The sequence below is a fragment of the Cololabis saira genome, chromosome 2, assembly GCF_033807715.1.
Source record: "Cololabis saira isolate AMF1-May2022 chromosome 2, fColSai1.1, whole genome shotgun sequence".
Lineage (NCBI taxonomy): Eukaryota > Metazoa > Chordata > Actinopteri > Beloniformes > Belonidae > Cololabis > Cololabis saira.
This window is the reverse complement of record NC_084588.1, coordinates 24,129,790-24,150,082: the sequence shown is the minus strand read 5'-3', so window position 1 is coordinate 24,150,082 and position 20,293 is coordinate 24,129,790. Positions and strand designations below refer to the sequence as shown.

At 39.5% G+C, this 20,293-nt stretch overlaps 1 protein-coding gene across 1 annotated transcript in view; it reads right to left on the bottom strand.

Annotated features, from left to right (window-relative positions):
- LOC133460659 (protein diaphanous homolog 3-like) overlaps nt 1-17,920 on the bottom strand; it is a 198,951-nt gene extending 181,031 nt beyond the window's left edge. The window contains exons 1-4 of the mRNA XM_061741363.1: nt 17,393-17,920; nt 11,658-11,690; nt 11,037-11,219; nt 5,236-5,340 (exon numbers count right to left, since the gene is read on the bottom strand). Of these exons, the coding sequence (XP_061597347.1) occupies nt 5,236-5,340; nt 11,037-11,219; nt 11,658-11,690; nt 17,393-17,515 (444 nt within the window). The 5' untranslated portion in view covers nt 17,516-17,920. The remainder of the gene's footprint in view (nt 1-5,235; nt 5,341-11,036; nt 11,220-11,657; nt 11,691-17,392) is intronic.
- Between the last annotated feature and the right edge of the window lie 2,373 nt (nt 17,921-20,293).

Below are 20,293 nucleotides of genomic sequence, written 5' to 3'. Positions count from 1 at the left end.
GACAAACTTGTACTCCAGCTGTTGATGCACCTCATATGCATAAACTCATCCCACTGAAGTTGCACCTTTTAGGAAAATGTTTCATGACGGACCCGTTATGTGTAGGGTGAGAATTATGAAGACCTGATAGTCACTTGGCTATGCACAGTCCTTTTTCAACTTGAATGTTTCACAAACTTTCACCAAAAAGATAGTTAAAATTAACAGATAAAACGCTGTTGATAACTGCATAAAGAATATTCTCCCTCTATATTGTCATCCTCAAACAGTACCAAGAACGAGTGCTTCATCATCAGCAGGACATGCAATTATTAACAACATAGTCCGCAGATTTAAAATACCCAAATGTGTAGCATTTAAGGTGTATGACTGAGATTCACACCTTTTTTGGGTTGTTTAAAGCGGCACTATGTAACTTTTCCACCTTAATATCATATTTCCAGAGTCATTGTGATGGTACATCAACTTCCAACAGGTTTAATGACACCTCTGTCATGGTCTGACGGGGTCTGTATTGCCTTCACTGGCACTATGTAACTTTGAGGAACATGGTAGGAACCCTGCCACACTAAAAAAATAAAAAATTTTACGGCTTTGACTGCTTTACGGCATACGTCACTTCCCCCTCCTTCCCGATTCGCAGTCGAGACGAAAATGGGCGGGGCGTGGAGCGCAGCTCCGCAGAAGCTGGTAACCCGTTGCTGCGTTGCTGCTGCAGCAGCTCCACACCATGGATGTATTAATAAAAACTGGATGGGACTTTGAAAATGGCCGCCCATTCATTTCAATGCATTTTACTCACTCAGCGCATACGCTGAAAAAGTTCCTGACTTCCGGGTTTACTTCCGCATACAGCGGCCCATAGAGCATGCGCAGTTGAGTCACCTCCCATGATGCTCTGGGGCCTCCCATCATGCCCCGGGGCAATGCCGCGAATATTAATATAATATGTATCAATATAATATATTAATTAATGTATATTATTACATGTATAGTATTACATATATTATTAATGTATTAATATAATATAATTACATAATATATATTAATATAAACATCCGTGGAATGCACGGACACGGCTGTGACGTCGGCCGTGACGTCACGCCCAGAAAGAGACTTTTCTTTGACTTTTCTGGCCGTTATAAAACATTTTTGATATATATTTGATATAAAGTCCATGACTTAAAAATATAGAATACAAAGATTAGTAATTGCCGGTGATTACAGCTGGAGGTGTCCTGTGAACAGTTTTAGAGGCTTCTCATTTACTATTGCGGTCTATGGGAAAAAAGCTTTCTGGGCCGCATGGGATTTTTGGTTGCAGTACCGCGGCTGGCCACTGGGAAAAATCGGCGCGCCTTCTGACTGCCAGACCCGGGGGCTGCTCCACACACAACAGACGTGGGGAAAAGATCGCTAATGGTTTAACTTTTCACCGCTTTCCTGCTTGGAGGCAGAACCACGGAGGCCGAGTATCTGAGATAACAGAGTAAAAGAGTGAAAGAGTCGTCGGCTCGCTTGGATCGCGGCTGTAACGACCAAACAGCGTTCCACACAGTAAACTACAAACGCTCACACAGACCGGGTCGGATCAAAACACGGGTTTTATTCCCCACTTCGCCAGCTAAACGCAGTTGCTGGCCAGCTCTCTGCGGTGCAATTAACCCCAATCTTCAGATAAAACTAGTTTGTTGAGGAAAAAATATTAACTCTTATTTGTAGCTGCGGAGGAAAAAAATAATCTCACGGGGAAAACAAAAATATTGCTCACGCCTCGGAGCCTCTTCAGCATAACATAGCAGTCAAAAAAAAAGAAAAGTAAGAAGTAAGAGTAATACAAAACATGTACTGTATGTTGTACGATTATACAAATTTATTGAAACACATGGCGAGTCAAACATTTACCAAAGCAGCTGCCAAACACTCCTAAACAAGGTAGCCTAAGACGTCGGTTGTGGAGAACTGCAGCAGTAAATTCTTTCTAAAGAATGGAGCTCCGACGAGGAGCTCCATTCTTTAGTAGGGATTTCATATGGACCCAAACCGTTAATAATCATTATTTTCTCCATATACCGCTCCCTGGCTTCCTTGTTTAAGGTATCCCGGTAAATTCCAGTTCCTTTCCAGCAGTTTAACATCTTTTTTTTGCATTCCGTCTGTTCACTTGGTGCGACAGAAAAGTCCGTCCCGTCTTCATTCGCTATCAAAACAAATGCACGCGACGGGACAGGATCTTTCCGGCAGTACGCGTTGGTGCTCATGGGAAACGTAGTGTTCTTTCTGGTAAAGCACTACCGCTTTTGTCCAAAAGATGCCGCCAAACTCAACAAAAGCTGAAAGTTACATTGTGCTGCTTTAAAACAAGCAAAGTTCAGTCAAAACCTTTATTTGGGCTGGTCTAAGATCTGTCAGTCAGAAGTCTCAGTGGACACGCCTCCAGCTGTCAGAACAGAGAGCGCTGCTAATCCTTTTAGGATTTTTAAACATATCTGGACCCTTGGCATATTCTTTGTATTGACAAAGATGTGATTTTTAATTTGAATACGTATTGAATAAGATGCTATATGCGATCAGAATATAATTTAGAATTCTGGTATCTCTTTCCTTTGCCCACCCAAAATACCCTAAAATTATGGGGTTTAATAATTATTTGTAATATATATTAAAAGTGAGACAGTGTTGAGATTTATGGCATAAGACTAAGGCACACTTTCAGATAAAGTTGCCGAAGATCACGCCAGAATAAAGGGATTTATGGTTCCGCGTTACACCAACGCAGAGCCTACGGCGTAGGTTACGTAACCTACGCCGTAAGGTCTGCGTCGTTGTACGCGGAAACGCGCGCCGTACGCCGTACCCTACGCCGTAGGCTCTGCGTCGATTTAACGCGGACCCAAACTCCGGAGCCGGCAGACAGAGATCTCTAAAGATCGGAGCAAATTTCTTAACAGGCGTAGCTACAACTGTTAGATTTCATCTATTAAACCAACATCTTCCTAAATGATTTATTTCAGCCAGCGTAATTCTCAACAGAGCTGCGTCCTGGGAGAGTTTCTCTCCCGGGACGACGGAGCAGCTTGACCCAGCGATCACGTCTGTACTCCGGCTGTGAGCTGAGGCTGCTCCCCGGGGGCGGCGGCTCTTCTCATCTCCGAAAACATCGGGTCAAATTTCTTAACAGGCGTTATTTGGATAAACTGAGCCCCGGTTGCGGATCTTAAGGTTACCTTTATGCCTGAAAAAATATTAAAACTTAATAAAGTGCCATATTAACAGCGCTACAGCTGAAATTAAAACAGCTTTTGGCTCTCAGCTTCCTGATCAGGGTAGGGATGAAAACGAGGGGGAGTAGGAGAATTGGGACAGGCACCTGGGCCAAGTGCCCTAGATCTCAAGTGCCCTAAAATCTCCCCCTTCTTTTTTAGGGGTTAGGGAAGAAAAGAAGTGCGAGTGGAGAAAAGAAGGGCGAGTGAAGTTGAATTGGGATTGGGCCTTATTTGTATCACGCTGACCGAGTCAGAACTGGGAGGCTGCGATGAAGATGTAGCCGCTTCGTTGAAGCAGTTAAATACACCGCACTATGTGCAGGTGCTTCATGATGTTAGTGTTTTAGCAGATGACGATGCTTTGGGATACGTTGCATTTGATATCACCCTCAAACTTTAGTAACGCAAGCACACTGTTGAAGGTCTTACCCATTCAGTCATAGTTGACTGTTTACACGCCCATGGATACAAGAGGCACATGTGCACCAGACAGTCAGTCACTCTCTACCACATTTTTATTCAAGGACAGTAAAAATAAAGCAATGTCATTCAGTCAAACACAGTAAAAAAAAAAACAACCCAATAATGGCAACGTCTTTTCTGTCGTTTGTCTGGTTCTGACCCAATTGACCCCAGGTACTAAACTCTACATGAACAATGGATGGATTATCAACAGATATACACAAACGGAACAGATTGAGCAGTCTATGACTATGATCAATAATATTAAGAAGGAAAGGAAGAACGGGGCTCTGTTTTACAGAGAGGAGCCAATAAAATCTGATTGCAGGTTTGAAATAGATTTGAGGAGACTCAAATGTATCAACAAGTTAGCGAATCAAAAGCCCTCACATCTTCAGAGTAAACACAAGTTAATCACAGTCAATCTCTGAAATTGCCTGTTATGTGAAAGCTGACAATAATAAGCTGAACAAGAAAATGCTTTATGGGCAGCCTATACTTAGTGTCTAGGATGACAAGTGATGTATTGGCCCAGTAAGCTGGAAGTGCCATTCCTCGAGTAGCAGCAAAACTCAAAATCCCAGTCAGGTGGCTTCAGTTACCGCCAAATCCAGTCAAATCAAAGCCATAAATAAGTCCCGAACCTGATGTTGACACTAAAAACACTGAAAAAGATTTTATAGCAGACAGAAACTGGGCCTTGTATTCACAGTGACCAGCTTAACAAACATGTGCCTATATTTGGAATTTCTGCAAGAAATCTTTGTTATACGGAGGAAGATTTATTTTCTTTCAAACACACCTTTATTACACTCTATCCCCACGACAGCTTTGGGAAGGAACAAATAAAAAGTTTAGGGCTCCTGTCAAAAGTCTGAAGGACCAATCAGCCATAATAGCAAACTCCCAAATACAAAACCTAATAAATTACCTTCCACCACTCAATAAAGTTGTCCTGAATAAACTTGTTCAATTTATGTTGTGCTGCTCTATAACTCTAACGTATCAACAAGTCATGTTGCCTCGCACTGCCACTGAAAGAAAATATAGCTACAAATCTCTTTGGAAACAACAAAGCAGCAGGGCTGAGTTGATTATGCATTAAGGCAGCCGGACTTACAGGGTTTGTCTGGTACGCGAGTGGTTGAGCTCCGTCTTTGAACCGTCCAACAGTCCGCCAAATTCATTTAAGAATTGAATGCATAGGATATTTTCGAAAAACAACTACACTGTTAAACATTTACATTAAACAGTTACATTAAGTCTTTCAAATCTGACCCTATAGAGAGAAAACTACTCCTGCAAGTCTCACCGTAGATACCAAATAAGAAAGCTTGATTTTTCCAAAAATGCTCTCTTATCACGAAATGACTGATGCACTGTAATCAAGAGTGAAAACATGATATTCAACCAGTTTATTTTCAGACATTATAATAATAACAATTATAAAGATCAGCAGAACTGATGTATAATTTAATCAAAAATCTTTAGAAATTCAAAAACTCACAGTTTTGGAGGCAGCAAATATATACTGGAAGACCATTTCTCGCTTGGTGTTGAGGTCCTTTTCCCTCAAAGGAGTCTTTTTATCCTCATTCAAGTTCATGTCCTCCTAAATAGAGATAGAGAGGATTAAAATTTATATGAAAGCCATATCCCCCACCACAAAACAGAACACCATATCTAGCACTTTCACTTCTTGGTCATGTTAAAAACCTTGGTACAACTTCCAAATTCCTGGTTTACATTTTTAATGCACTTTACATGCAGCTTTGCAATTTGACACAATGTATAGAATGCAACCGGACAGTTTTTGTTGAATTAATCATGCTTGCAGTTCATGTACACCTAGATGTGAACCACCTCCTCTTCCCGTTCAAGACAGCCATCTGTGTGGCCAGAGACTTGTTATCTCTGACTTAATGAACATGCTCCTTGAGGTTAAGAGTTTCCAAGGCTGGTGTGATCAGCCTTCCTGACAACCAGCAAGCTGCCTCTTAAACTTTATATTAATAGCCATTAGAAGACCATCATTAATTTGACCCCTAATGCTTTATATGAATCCCGGGCTAGCCTGACAATGAAAATTTCTGCACACCAATCAACCTATGTGGTGACAATTTAGCCCACTTTAGCCATGAGCTTTGATCAAATTACCCTACTGCTTTATCCAGTTCATAAATCTGCAAGATCTAACTCCATCTTAAAGACATGTCATTGACTTTAAAGGATTTGCTCTGATTTATTATGGATCCAATACAAATCAGTGTTACATCAATGTTAGGAGCAACTAAAAAAATGCCATAGAATAAAATCAGTCATGTAGTTATCCATTTAATTTGTTTATATTATGGCTAGTTGATACAGTATGAAACCAAAAATTATATATTTTTGAATGTCAAGACTGATTGACATGCATTCCAAAAGTCCAAATAGTACCAAAGCTTAGACCCCAAATCTCCAGCAAGTTGGAGATGAGACGTCATGGATGTACAGCAGGAGCAAAGCAGAGAGGCAGAAAGAAAAAAGAAGTTGGAGTGCTAACAAGGACCCAGCCAGAGTATTGGGAATTAAGTTTTATGCATTTCTTAGAGATGTGGCTGCAGGAACCCTGTCTCAAACTTTTTATACTTGGATCTCAGGCAATATGGGCTGGCAGAGATTTAAAGTGGAAAAGCAAAAGTAAAGGCAGTGGAGTTGCTTGTGCTGGTCAACAACAGATGGTGTAATCCACGACGTATGTTTTGGTGTATAGAATCCACAGAGAGTTCATCAGTCATTTTAGTGGCAGTAGGCATCCCTCCATCAGCTGTCGCTGACACTGTGTGACATCATCAGCTTAGTTGTTGCTACGACACAAATACAACACCCCAGTGCATTTGTGTCAATATCTGGTCATTTCAATCACCATCACTCCCTGCTACACTTCCAACAGAAGCAATCTATTCGGGTAGCAGAATCCGAGCCAGTGACTTAAAAAAATATTAAAAATGAATAAACAGATAAAGTAGGCTGAGACTGTTCTGGACTGGAGCCTCTACAGATAATAGTGCAAAGAAGGATGCTTCAAAAAATGAAAAACATAATGGACAACACTGAGCATCCTCTTCGTAAAACTGTATAGTAATTGAACAACAGATTATTTTCAGTCAGAGGTTTCTTCAGAAACAGCCACGAGAGATCCTCCCTGCCCACAGCAATAACTTTCTGCAGTGACTCATAGAAGCAACTCAAATGCTTACAGTTAGTGTAACATATAATTACCCTTCAGGGCTTAATAAAGTATAATTAAATTAAAGTGAATTGATTTGAGAGCAGCATGGTGACTAGACAGTTAGCACTGTTGCCTCAAAGCAGGAAGGTTCCTAGTTCAAATCCCAGCAAGCCCCTTTCAATGTGGAGCTTGCGTGTCCTCTCCATCCTTGCGTGGGTTTTCAGGCTTCCTCCCATAGTCCAAATCATGTATGTCAGGTAAACTGGTGGTTCTTAATTGCCCATGTGTGAGTATATGTGGTTGTTTATAGGTGGCCCTGTGATGGACAAGCAACCCGTCCGGGGGGAACCCCTGCCTTCTGCCCAAAGCTCTGAATTGGAGTAAGCAGGAATAGATCATTAATGAACTATTGACTTGAACTGAACTTGAACTTGAACTGAACTTGCATTCAGTCTCAGCTGACTGTGCTGCTGAAATTGGCTGAGAAGGGCAAATGGTGTGTCTGAGGAAAAGCTGCTACTTTGCATAAGAAACTTCTTACCAAACACAATGTCAGGCTTATCCATCTTATTAGGGCCCGAGCACCTTCAGTGCGAAGGCCCTATTGTATCTGTAGGAATTTTTTCTTTCTTTCTTTCTTTTTCTTCTGACGAAAGGAGGGCCTTTTTGCCCCCCTAAACGTGCCCAAAAAGTCACCAAATTTTGCATGCAAGTCAGGCCTGGCGAAAAATTTGATATTTAATGGTATGCATTAATGGGCGTGGCAAAATGGCTCAACAGCGCCCCCTTGAAAACTTTGTGCCTCAAGCCCCAGAATGCGGTATGTCGTACACGCACGAAAATCGGTACACACCTGTATCATGGCGCACCTGAAAGAAAAGTCTCTTGGCGTCATGCCCGAAACCGAACAGGAAGTCGGCCATTTTGAATTAGTTGTGTCATTTTGGCGAAATTTATGCCATTCCTTCGAAAGTTAATTCAGCCCGAACCGTAACGTGCCCCCAAGTGTGTTATACATCAAAATGTGCGTCTCCATCCTGCGACTACACGCATTACTTTTCTCTTTCAAAAGCGTTACTGTGGCGATGCTAGACGCCAAAAAGCGCGGCCACCCTTCATCTGGTTGGTTCAGACAGAAAAAACTTTGCGCCTCAAGCCCCATAATACGGTTTGACGTACATGAACGAAAATTGGTACACACCTGTATCATGTCGCAACTTAAAGAAAAGTCTCTTGGCGCCATGGCCGAAACCGAACAGGAAGTCGGCCATTTTGAACATTCTGAATTAATTGCGTAATTTTGGAGCAATATATGCCATTCCTTCGAGAGTTAATTCAGCCCGAACCGTATCGTGAACCCAGATGTGTTATACATCAAAATGTGCGTCTCCATCCTGCGACTACACGCATTACTTTTCTCTTTCAAAAGTGTTACCGTGGCGACGCTAGATGCCAACAAGCGGACCCCCCCTTCATCTGATTGGTCCATATTTGATAGTTCCCCAAAAGGCACCAAATTTGGCATGCAAGCCAGGCCTGGCGATAAATTTGATCTTTCATGGTTTGCATTAATGGGCGTGGCAAAATGGCTCAACAGCGCCCCCCGGAAAACTTTGTGCCTCAAGCCCCACAATACGGTTTGACGTACATGCACGAAAATCGCTACACACCTGTATCATGTCACAACTAAAAGAAAAGTCTCTTGGCGCCATGGCCGAAACCGAACAGGAAGTCGGCCATTTTGAACAAATTGTGTCATTTTGGCGAAATTTATGCCATTCCTTCGGCAGTTAATTCAGCCCGAACCGTAACGTGCACCCAGGTGTGTTATACATCAAAATGTGCGTCTACATCCTGCGACACCACGCATTACTTTTCTCTTTCAAAAGTATTACCGTGGCGACGCTAGACGCCAAAAGGCGCGCCCCCCCTTCATGTGATTGGTCCATATTTGATAGTTCTCCAAAAGTCACCAAATTTTGCATGCAAGCCAGACTTGGCGATAAATTTGATATTTCATGGTTTGCATTAATGGGCGTGGCCTAACGGCTCAACAGCGCCCCCTAGAATACTTTTATCTGCCATAACTTTTGAATGGTTTGACATAGGAAGTCGTGGGTGGTGTCATGGGACTCTGTAATGAGTCCTTAAGCTTCGTTGGCCTTAATTAGCCCCGCCCCTTCTTCTGATTGGTTGTCCCGATTTCCTGCTATAACTTTGGAATGGTTTAACATAGAAAGTCGTGGGTGGTGTCATCAGATTCTTTATGGAGTCCTTGACCTTCATTGGCCAGAATTAGCCCCGCCTCTTCTTCTGATTGGTTGTCCCTTTTTTCTGCTATAACTTTTTAATGGTTTGACGTAGGAAGTCGTGGGTGGTGTCGTGGGACTTTGTACTGAGTTCTTAAGCTTCGTTGGCCTTAATTAGCCCCGCCTCTTCTTCTGATTGGTTGTCCCGATTTTCTGCTATAACTTTGGAATGGTTTAACATAGAAAGTCGTGGGTGGTGTCATGGGACTCTGTAATGAGTCCTTAAGCTTAGTTGGCTTTAATTAGCCCCGCCCCTTCTTCTGATTGGTTGTCCCGATTTCCTGCTATAACTTTGGAATGGTTTGACATAGGGAGTCGTGGGTGGGGTCATCAGATTCTTTATGGAGTCCTTGACCTTCATTGGCCTGAATTAGCCCCGCCCTTTCTTCTGATTGGTTGTCCCTTTTTTCTGCTATAACTTTTGAATGGTTTGACATAGGAAGTCGTGGGTGGTGTCATGGGAATCTGTAATGAGTCCTTAAGCTTCGTTGGCCTTAATTAGCCCCACCCCTTCTTCTGATTGGTTGTCCCGATTTTCTGCTATAACTTTGGAATGGTTTGACATAGAGAGTCGTGGGTGGTGTCATCAGATTCTGTATGGAGTCCTTGACCTTCATTGGCCTGAATTAGCCCCGCCCCTTCTTCTGATTGGTTGTCCCTTTTTTCTGCTATATCTTTTGAATGGTTTGACATAGGAAGTCGTGGGTGGTGTTATTTCTGATATGCTTATGGGGGCGGTGGCCGTGAGTGCGAGGGCCCGTTCATCGCTGCTTGCAGCTTTAATTTCATATATTATTTGAATATCCATCCATTATCTATACCCGCTTTATCCCTTGCGGGGTCACGGGGGTCTGCTGGAGCCTATCCCAGCTCATTTCAGGTGAGAGGCAGGGGTTACACCCTGGACAGGTCACCAGTCCATCACAGGGCCCTGTGATTATTTGAATATATTGAAAATATTGAAAATAAGTTGAAATCAAAACAACAATTAAAGTCTTTGGGTGTTTTCACTTTTCAGGAGTTGGATACTTTTGCCACACACAAACTAGACTGCAATCAAGGAAAATGATCACCTTTTTCTTCTGAGACATACAATATCTGTTTATAACAGTGTGAGGAAGCATTGCAACTACTGCAGGATAATGACGTCAACCAGCACTACCTGAAGACAAAAAGAGGACCATTACAGGAGGCACTCTAGACTGTGGTCATGTACAGCAAGTCCTTTTTTCAAAAACCACTTTGTGTGAGCTTGAGTTCAAGGCGTCCTTAGACCAAAGACATAGTTCAATTAGAAATCAGGGGCTAACTAGTTCTCCATTTTCATGTTTTCGGTAAAATATCAATAGACATAAAACCATCAAGAAATAGCTTACTCTGCTCAAGTAAGATTCAAATTGTTCAGGCTGGTTTGCATTTATTGCCTGAAAAACACCAAACCAACACCAAGAACCAGCAGTAATAAAAGGCTTTTTGATGAATCTCCTTACTGGACAAATACACAACACCTGAACATACATTCAGCATTTTAGTATCCAACGCCATCCCAGCTCCTTTTGGCTTGTTTTAGTGCTTATAAACAAATAAACCAAAACTAATATTTCATACAAAGTACTTTTTTTTTTCTTCAATGTTTGCTTTGATTAAGCACTAAAGCCTCACAGCAAAAACATGAGAGAACTTTCACCAAAGCTCCCGGGTTTCCCAACATACAATTTTGGGAGCTTTGTCAGCTTGGTGTTTGACAGACCTAACAGAACTTTGCAAAAACAACAAACAACATACCATCATCTTTTCAAAAAGAGCCAAGATTTCCTTCTCTGAAGTGATCTTTGATGACACTTCTTCAAAATGATGCAAGGTGGATGATGTAGAAGATGAGCAGTCATTTATGTTGTTTCTGGACTGTGTTAAAGGTGGCCGCTCCTTTTTACTACCTGGGATTCGAATACTGGCAAATCGGTCCAGCTGTAGAGAAAACCAGAGAAAAACAATTACAATAAAGAATCTTCTTCGGAAAGTTAAAAAAAAATAATAAAAAAGAAGAGAGAATGGTGATGCATTATGAGCTAGTTATCCAAATGGCAAAATGGTTGGTATTTAAATGAATAAACAAAAAGCATAAGTCTGCAAATTGTACCAGTAAATGTGAAGAAAGCTACATTCACAACCTATTCCTAAAATGTGCACTTTCTAGGTCTTGTAGAATGAACAAGGAAAGTGTTGGTTAGTGAGAAAAGCGGTTGGTCCTCTACCATGTCCGTAAATCTAATTGCTGGCAAAGACAAACTTCAGACATTCAAAGTAGTAGATTTTTTAAGTAGATTAGTTGTCTTAGAAATGGACAATGTTAGATGGTATTAACGAGGTTAATAAGTGAAAGTATACCAGTTTCTCAAATCTTACCACATCATCTGTGATGTTTCTAAAGGGCAAGTGCTAAAGGTGGGGAGCAGAAAAAAAAAAGAAAATACATCAAATAGTATCAACAGACTAGAGTAAACCCTTTATATTTAGAAGAGATACACTGATCAATTTGTCAGTCACTTAAATTAGTTTATGTTGATAACTGATGACTAAACGATAATTCTGAAACATAGAAATATTTATGCTGCAAACATGTATACATAAATCTAATCATAATAGGTCAAAGAAATTATAGCTCATATTGGAGAACATTAGATATTCTCTTCAGGAGTCTGTCTTGGGGTTTTATGCAATTTCATAGCCTTCCCTGACATTTATTAAAGAATGGAAACGAGGACTGTAATCCCATTATGTGTGTACACCTCTTGAGTTTAAATGGACTGGATTTTAACTTTCCCATACTTTTTTGTGTCACTATTAAGGGAAAAGATTTTCAAACGTCAGGCCACAATTAACGAAACAAATGTAAACAAAAGATGCTACATTGTTTGGGTAATACACAAAGCAACTGAGGCTTAGACCTAAAAGACACACAGGCACCGAGATATCATCAATATGGAAACTCCTCTTGAATTGAGAATAAAGAAATCTTGTTTCAAAGTTTTTTATAGAACAGAGAATTATTGTAAATTGACCCCAGAACAGATTAAACTTACCATCTAATATATGAAATGTAATAAGCACAAAAATAAATAAATAAAATGGTTCAAACAAACAAAACAAAAAAAGAAACATTTTGGCAAATATGTTTAACAATGCATTTTTACTGAAAATAAGCCAAACAAGTAGCATTGGTCTACTATTCCAACTGTGTGTAGTTAAAATGTTTGGCCATTTTCAAAGTGCAACACAGAAAAGAGGTGGTGTATGTGATTATACTAAGGCCAGAAAAAACCCACGGTAGAAAATCCACCAACACATTTGGAACAACAAGATCTAACACTAATCGACATCACCCTGCTATATACATCTAATCTGAAGGAGCTGTGCAGGAAAAGTCCCATTATAGCTAGGTAGAGCAAAGAGCAAGAAATAAGAAATAAGTTTAGTTACAGAAAAAAAAAAAAAAAAAAAAAAAATGGTGGTTTACAATCAAAAAATATCTTTTAATCAATTTTACTTTTGTTGTTTTCCATGCACTTGCCCTGTGCAACAAGCACGTTACACACTGTTGATAAAACTTAGTGAGCTCTGACACAAGTCTCAACCAGAATCAGTGGACAAACCTAAAGACTGGACTGCTGTAAATTAAGCTTTTCAAACTCCAAATATTTGGAGATGGTTCATAAAGGGCAGTCATTTCTCCAAAACTTCAGTGCAGACAAAAGCAGATTTAATGTGGCCAACAATGACAAATATTATGCATGTCCCATTTTCTGTCCTGTAAAAAACAAACACTCATGTGGTTTGGTTTTGATTTTTAGGTGCCACTGAACTGGAATCAGTCTTAAAAGGAAACTGTGCTGGGCATCTAAGGAAAACACTAAGAAAAATAAATGAATCAAGAACATGTGAATTAAATGTTGAACTGCTCGTGAAAGGTTTGCCACCCTTAAGCATTAAAACCAAAAGTAACATTCAAGAGAAGTAGTCATATATTTATTAACTACAAATATTTGCATCTTAACCTTCAAGTTGAGATGAATGTCCTATTTCTTCTCAAATCAAACATGAACACAAAACAGTTTTTTTGTTTTACTTCTGATAATCTCTCATATGCACAAGTGTCACTCGTATAATAACTTAGAGTGTTATATCAACAATTCTGACATGAGCTGAATTTGACACACATATACTAGACAAAGGTAGAACTATGTACAGTAATATACAACTGAAGATGCTCCTTCGTCGCATGTAGATGTACTTTTCTTTCACAGCACGCACACTCGCTTGGCCATAAATTTACTGGAGAGTTGCAGGATCTGTTCATAAATGGGCTCGTGCAGCAGAGTCTGCATGCACACACAATTATGAAGCAAATAACTGAAACATCATGACTCTGGAATACACCCATACCAGATCTAGACTGGTCAATCAAGAAAAACCAATGAGCTGCATGAAAACTGTGTTGCTATCAATATAATACGTTGAAATAAACCCAAGAAAGTCAATTTATTCCCTAATAGAAATAAAAGCTACAAGTACCAAGCAGTTAAGTGACATTACTGGAGGAGATGGCATTGTATGCTTTCCTGTCACGGCCCACAAGATTTTCTGAAAAGTGGACTGAATAAATGTAATACAAGCATGATGAAAATCATGAGATTATTATGACTAAAAGACAATATTCTTAAACAAAAAGCAGGGCAGTGTGTTAAACTGCTTTAGAAAACCAACTCCAGAAAGGGTCCCTCAGATGGAATTTGAAAAAATAAATAAATAAATAAATAAATAAATAAATAAATCAGACTACCGGTATCTGCACTTGGTTGCATCAGTGCAACGCCCTGTATGATTAGAAAAATAAAGTCTGAAGTCAACTTTTGCCAAAGTTAACTACTTCTCATTTATGCTTTTGAATAATCCAACAGATGATGGAAGTTAGTTAGCTGCTACCACTTTGTCGTGGATAGCACAACCCAGACACCCAAGTTCAAAGCATTTTTCATCATTAAGATATGAGAAGATAAACACAAAAAAAGCCACACAGATTCAGGCCAAAGTTTACAGTAAAAGATTTTGCAGCCATTACTAACAGCAGAATGGCTTTAGTTAAAGTATGCGCAGTAGGTACTAACATATAATTATCTAATAAACTCCTAATTGCTGGGTACTTCCAAAACCTAGACTTTTTGTTTGTTTGTTTGTTTGTTTAATCTTCAAATCAGAACTGATACTATTACTTGATTTAACTCCTGACTGTCAAATAATAACAATAATAATACAAAGTGCTTGAGTTGTACTGTTCACTCAGTGTCTGTATTTATTAAAATGGCAATTGCGACAGGAAAATAAAGAAGAAGCAGCATTAATTAAAAGCTGTGTGATATTAGACTGAGCTGGCTATGTGGCATTTGTAGATCGTCAGCAATATGCTGTTAATTTATGCTGGAATGCTAATTATGCAATTTTATGGTTTCCAGATGCGGCACAAATGTTGCAAAATGTGAAACAAGTTACGATTTAAAGAACTATCTGGTGAAAAAGCCTGAAGGCTTTATTAAGTCAAAGGGAAGAATGGAGGAACCGTAACAACCAACTCTGAGGTTTGCTGTTCAGAAACAAGAGAAATTCCCCCAAAAAAGCCAGAAAATAACACCATTAACAAACTAAATTGCAGAATTAAATGTCATGGGTGACTGTCACCCATTGAAAATGTTGTATTTTACCACCTAATTCAAAATTTGGAATCACGGTACAATTGAATGGGGCAGAAATACATCTCTGAAACTGCTCTCCCTAAACTGTATGAGACTGTTCCTGAATATATTTCATTAAAGCCGAAAAAAGTGCTAGCAGTCAATTTCCCAACAAACATTGAGACTTCCAACATGATGTCTGTCTGATATCACGTTGGTACACAGTATCCGCCAATATTCAAATCCCAGGTAACGTTATCTTAATCTTTATTCTGGACTACAATACCTACATAGTTTTTATAGAGCGCGACAGAGACTGTCAACAGATCAGCAAAAAAAGAAGGAGGAGGGATTGCGGTGCTTAACAAAAGAGGGTGTAATCCTGGACATGGCACTGGGAAGGACTGTCTCTGAGCCTCAGACATGGAGCTGAGAGTTCATTAGCTCAGATGTCACAAGACTACACCACAGCACCCCCGTGCATCCATGGTGATCTCTAGAGATTTCCACCACAACCCTCTTTCGGCTGCACTTTTTCATTTATTCATTTATTCTTAATTTACCCTCCAACCATATGATTAGTTGGGAAATAGCAAAGAGCTAGGCAAAGAGACAAGTAAAAGGACACAAAAAATGTGCCCCTTTGCTCTGAATCCCAGAGTTTGATAAGAGGATGTAGCTTAACATAGTAGCTGAAAGTGGACTGATACACCTAGACTAAGTGACTTAGTGACAAAATAAATTTCCTAACAACTCCAAAATGTTCTTATTTACACATTGTGATGTTTATATTCAGCTTGTGCAGAAATAACTACCGGTATGTAAACTAAGACGCACCAATCCTATAAACAGGTTCATTTATTTTAACACACACGGTTGTAGGATGTATTTCACCTGAAGACATTCAATTTCTGTGTTATTATACTGGATCACATATTAAACTGTCGCGTTGCCTGGCAACAGTGTTGCTACAAGCAATCACTGAACCCAGGAAGTGATGCTTCACCAAAATATGGTCATAATATGTATCTGCTTAGATGACTCATTTTACAGTTATTTCTACACAAAGTAAGTACTATTAACAGGTAAATATTAACATTTTGTAGTTTATGAACAGTTTTTTTTTTTAAATGGTTGCTAGTGGAGATGAAGGCAAGTGAAGTACTGTACATACATATGTTATATTATATTATATTTTAGATTATTATATTATATTTTAGGAGGCATGTCTTTGTTTGGGTGTTCAGCTCTTTTTCAATAGCTCAATCAATCAGTGGTATAATGAAGAGTATTTAAATAGTTAAATAATCTGTTATTTGACACCCGGTTATATTTCAGTTATGCTATGCATACAACCATGCGAACAGTTTAACATACAACCACCAGTCTGATCGTGCAACCTAAGACATTTGTTGTCCAATTTATAAGACAATTAGTCAATAATTAATCAGTGGGAATAGATAATAACGGCATGAATTGAAAACATTTCCATCAAAAACATTTACTAGACTCTCTGAACACTGACAACAAGGAATTAAGTTGTGTCCACATGCCAAAATGCCGGGGTCAGAAAGAGGTTGAGCATGCATTAAGTAAACCTGTCTGGGACACAGCTTATCTGAAAGTGAGGTATGGATTTAACGCAAATAGGAAAGTTTAACAAGACTCCATATTGAGAATCACAATATTAGTGACAGCTGTCCTGACAGCCGACTCTTCCTGTAACTATCGACATTGAACAGACATTAACTGTTAATGATACTAATAAACAACTAGTGTGGATCGCTTTGTAGTAGCAGGAAACACATGGATTAGTCTCAGCTAAACCCAGTTCTAATTTTAACATTTTGAGTTCCTGCATGCAAAAAACAAAGTCAAAAAACAGTGAAGGTCACAGTTCAGAAAGAAAATTCCAGCATATATATAAAAAAAAGAATTATACTATTGTGACATTTTCATCAATGAACATACACGTGTCAATAAAGTAAGCAGCTTTATCCTTAAGACGTTGATACTTGCCTGCCGGAGGATCTGAGAGGAGCTGGAAATGTGGACATTTTTTAACCGTAGACTAAAAACTCATCTCTTTGGTCTGGCTTTTATGTAGCATCACATTTTATAGTTTTATTCTGTTTAACATTTTTTTTAGAGGTATTTGTTTTATTTATTTATCCATTTCTTGTAATGTTTTTATTATTATTATATTTTATTGTTGTGGACTGATTATTTTTTAGCCTTAATTCTTAAATATTTATCATTATTTCATTTTAATTAACTATATTGTATGTCAGTGTGCATTGGTCTCCCAGTTTTTATTATGCTTATTTTTCAGTCAAAATGTTAAGCACTTTGTATTTCATGTACCTGGATGAAAGGTGCTATACAAATAAAATTTGATTAATTTATGATACTTACAAACTTTGGTTTGCGATCTCCTTCATCGTAACACGATGAGCTGTGTTGAGAAGAACCCTTCTTCTTCTGAACTTTACTCTCTCGTCCTGAGCTGGATTCAAACCTCTGACTGTAACTATCCATGTTAACCTGGAGTCACTTAGGACAGACACAAATTACCTCTTAAAAGTCGACACAGCCTTATACTGTAAACAAAACACCCGGATTTATTTAATGTATAACTTTACCGCCCTGAACTGGTGAGACAGCTGAGGAAAGCTAAGGCATGTTTGGAAAGGACAGCTAAATGTAAAACCAGCTGGTCCAGCTAACTAGCAGCTACTCCTCCATTCAACGAGGGATTAATTTACCGCTAATCCAATTTAACTACTGTCACGTAACGCTTGAGTTTCCAATAATATAAAGCATGAAAAAGATCGCCGCAGATCCGGTTTATCTGAACATAAATAAAAAAGAAGTACAGTTAATATAGCTCATATCGATGGCACCTTGGAAAAATATATCCTTAAGTATCAAACGGCAGAGTTTTTGACAGACCCGCGCGATGATGAGGTCACTTCCGGGTGTTTAATCGAGCCAATAGGATTCGGAGCTGCTACAGTCGTGGCTTTTCATTGGTAGTTGGGTCTGTTTACAAGTGAAGACGCGTTTGATTGGCCAAGATAGGCTGTCAATCACTTGTTAAACATTCAAATTTTTTTTAATTTTCCTGAAGCGTGTTTATATGACATCAGTTATATAGTCAGTTAAGTCAAAGTTTATTTATACAGCCCGTTTGAAACCACAAGGCTTGACCAAAGTGCTGTACAAATGCCACAGATAGGACAAAATGAAATACTAAATAAAGTAATTGAATTAACTTAATGATATAAATTACTAAATTATGAACAATCAAACATAATGCAATAAAAGAAGCCGGATAGCTCATTAAATTGAATAATAAAAGCACATTGTGCTCAGGCGGTACTAAAAGCTAAAGAGGAAAAATATGTTAAGAAAGTTTTTAAAATGATAGAGTGTGTTAGCAGGCTTGATATTAAAAGGTAAACTGTTGAAAACGACTGTAAGTGTTCCGTCATTTGTTTTTTAGTCTGGATCTGGGCACATTCAAGAGTAACTCAATCTCTTTCAATAGCTGGAGAGCTTAGTTTCAGATGTGCACACAGACAGGGTGGTGCTGTCCCTTTGAGAGACTTAAAAACAAACGATAACATCTTAAAATGGATCCAGAAATGAACAGGAAGCCAGGGTTAACGGGCCAGTGCAGGAGTGTTGTAATAATGTAATTTTGTTCCTCTGGGAAGGTGAGTTGCTGCATTTTGAACAGCCTGTAGACGGTGAAGTGAAGACTTCTCAAGACCAATATACAAGGAATTACAATAATCTTAGTGAGGTAGCATAAAAGCATAACTCTCTCGAAGTCCTGTGAGGAGAGGTAGGCCTTCACCTTATTTAAAAGTCTGAAGTTGAAAAAAAAGCTGCTCTTCACCACTGAAGCAATCTTTTTATCAAATTTAAATGGACCGTAAATATTACACCAAGGTTCCTTGCAGCTGGGTAGCAGTAAGTCTTACAGGCTGATATAGCACCATCATAGCCATCTACCAGGTTAGACCTAAATAAAATTATTTCTGTTTTGTTTTTGTTGGGACTTAGGATGTTTGACTCCATCCATGACTGCACATCTACATAACTTTAATCTAAGTGAAGAAAAAAAAAAAGAATAATATTGATAATGACTTGTAAATAGTGTTTTGCATTTTAAAAAGAATCTTATTTAATTATCCTCAGGTTTGTTTTTTTCAAAATGTCAAGATAATATTACTTCCATCCACCCCCCATATAACCACTTAGGCCCAATCCCAATTCAACTTCACTCGCCCTTCTTTTCTCCACTCGCACTTCTTTTCTTCCCTAACCCCTAAAAAAGAAGGGGGAGATTTTAGGGCACTTGAGATCTAGGGCACTTGGCCCAGGTGCCTGTCCCAATTCTCCCCCTACCCCTAATTTCAGCTGTAGCGCTGTTATGGCACTTTATTAAGTTTTAATATTTTTTCAGGTATAAAGGTAACCTTTAAGATCCCCAACCGGGGCTCAGTTTCGAGATTTCTGTCTGCCGGCTCCGGAGCTTGGGTCCGCGTTAAATCGACGCAGAGCCTACGGCGTAGGGTACGGCGTAGGGTACGCCGTAGGGTACGCCGTACGGCGTGCGTCGCCGCGTACATCGACGCAGAGCTTACAGCGTAGGTTACGTAACCTACGCCGTAGGCTCTGCGTTGGTGTAACGCGGAACCATAAATCCCTTTATTCTGGCGTGATCTTCGGCAACTTTATCTGAAAGTGTGTAAATTACCCAGATAACAGCTGGATTACTTTGTGGTTTCTGAAAACTATTATATCAGAAACATCCAAAACAAATCTGACGGGTCACAGGATTATTTCTCTCTATTTCTCTGAGACGAGTCTGCCTGTTTGCCTTCGGTCGGCGAGTCAAATCGATGCAGAGCCTACGGCGTAGCTTACGTAGCCTACGGCGTAGCTTACGTAGCCTACGGCGTAACCTAACAGCCTTTTCCCATGGCACGATCTTAGCGAACAACGGACAAAAAAGGGATTATGTACATTCACTGAGTGAATATTATGAAAGTAAAATATTGGTTTGTAACGAGAAATGTAATCAAAACGCATTTTTATGCATATTCACAAAAAAATAAGAAATGTCCGCCATGTTTTTTTTTTTTATTCAGTCCGCAAATGACGACGAAAAGCATTCTGGGAAATTTTCATACCCCCTCGCTCGCCAAGTCAGCATGTGAAAACCCTTGATTTGAAGGGGCTATTCTCAGCCCCTAGCCCTCGTTATGCCCCCTCCCCCTTGGTGAAAAGAGGAATTGGGACACC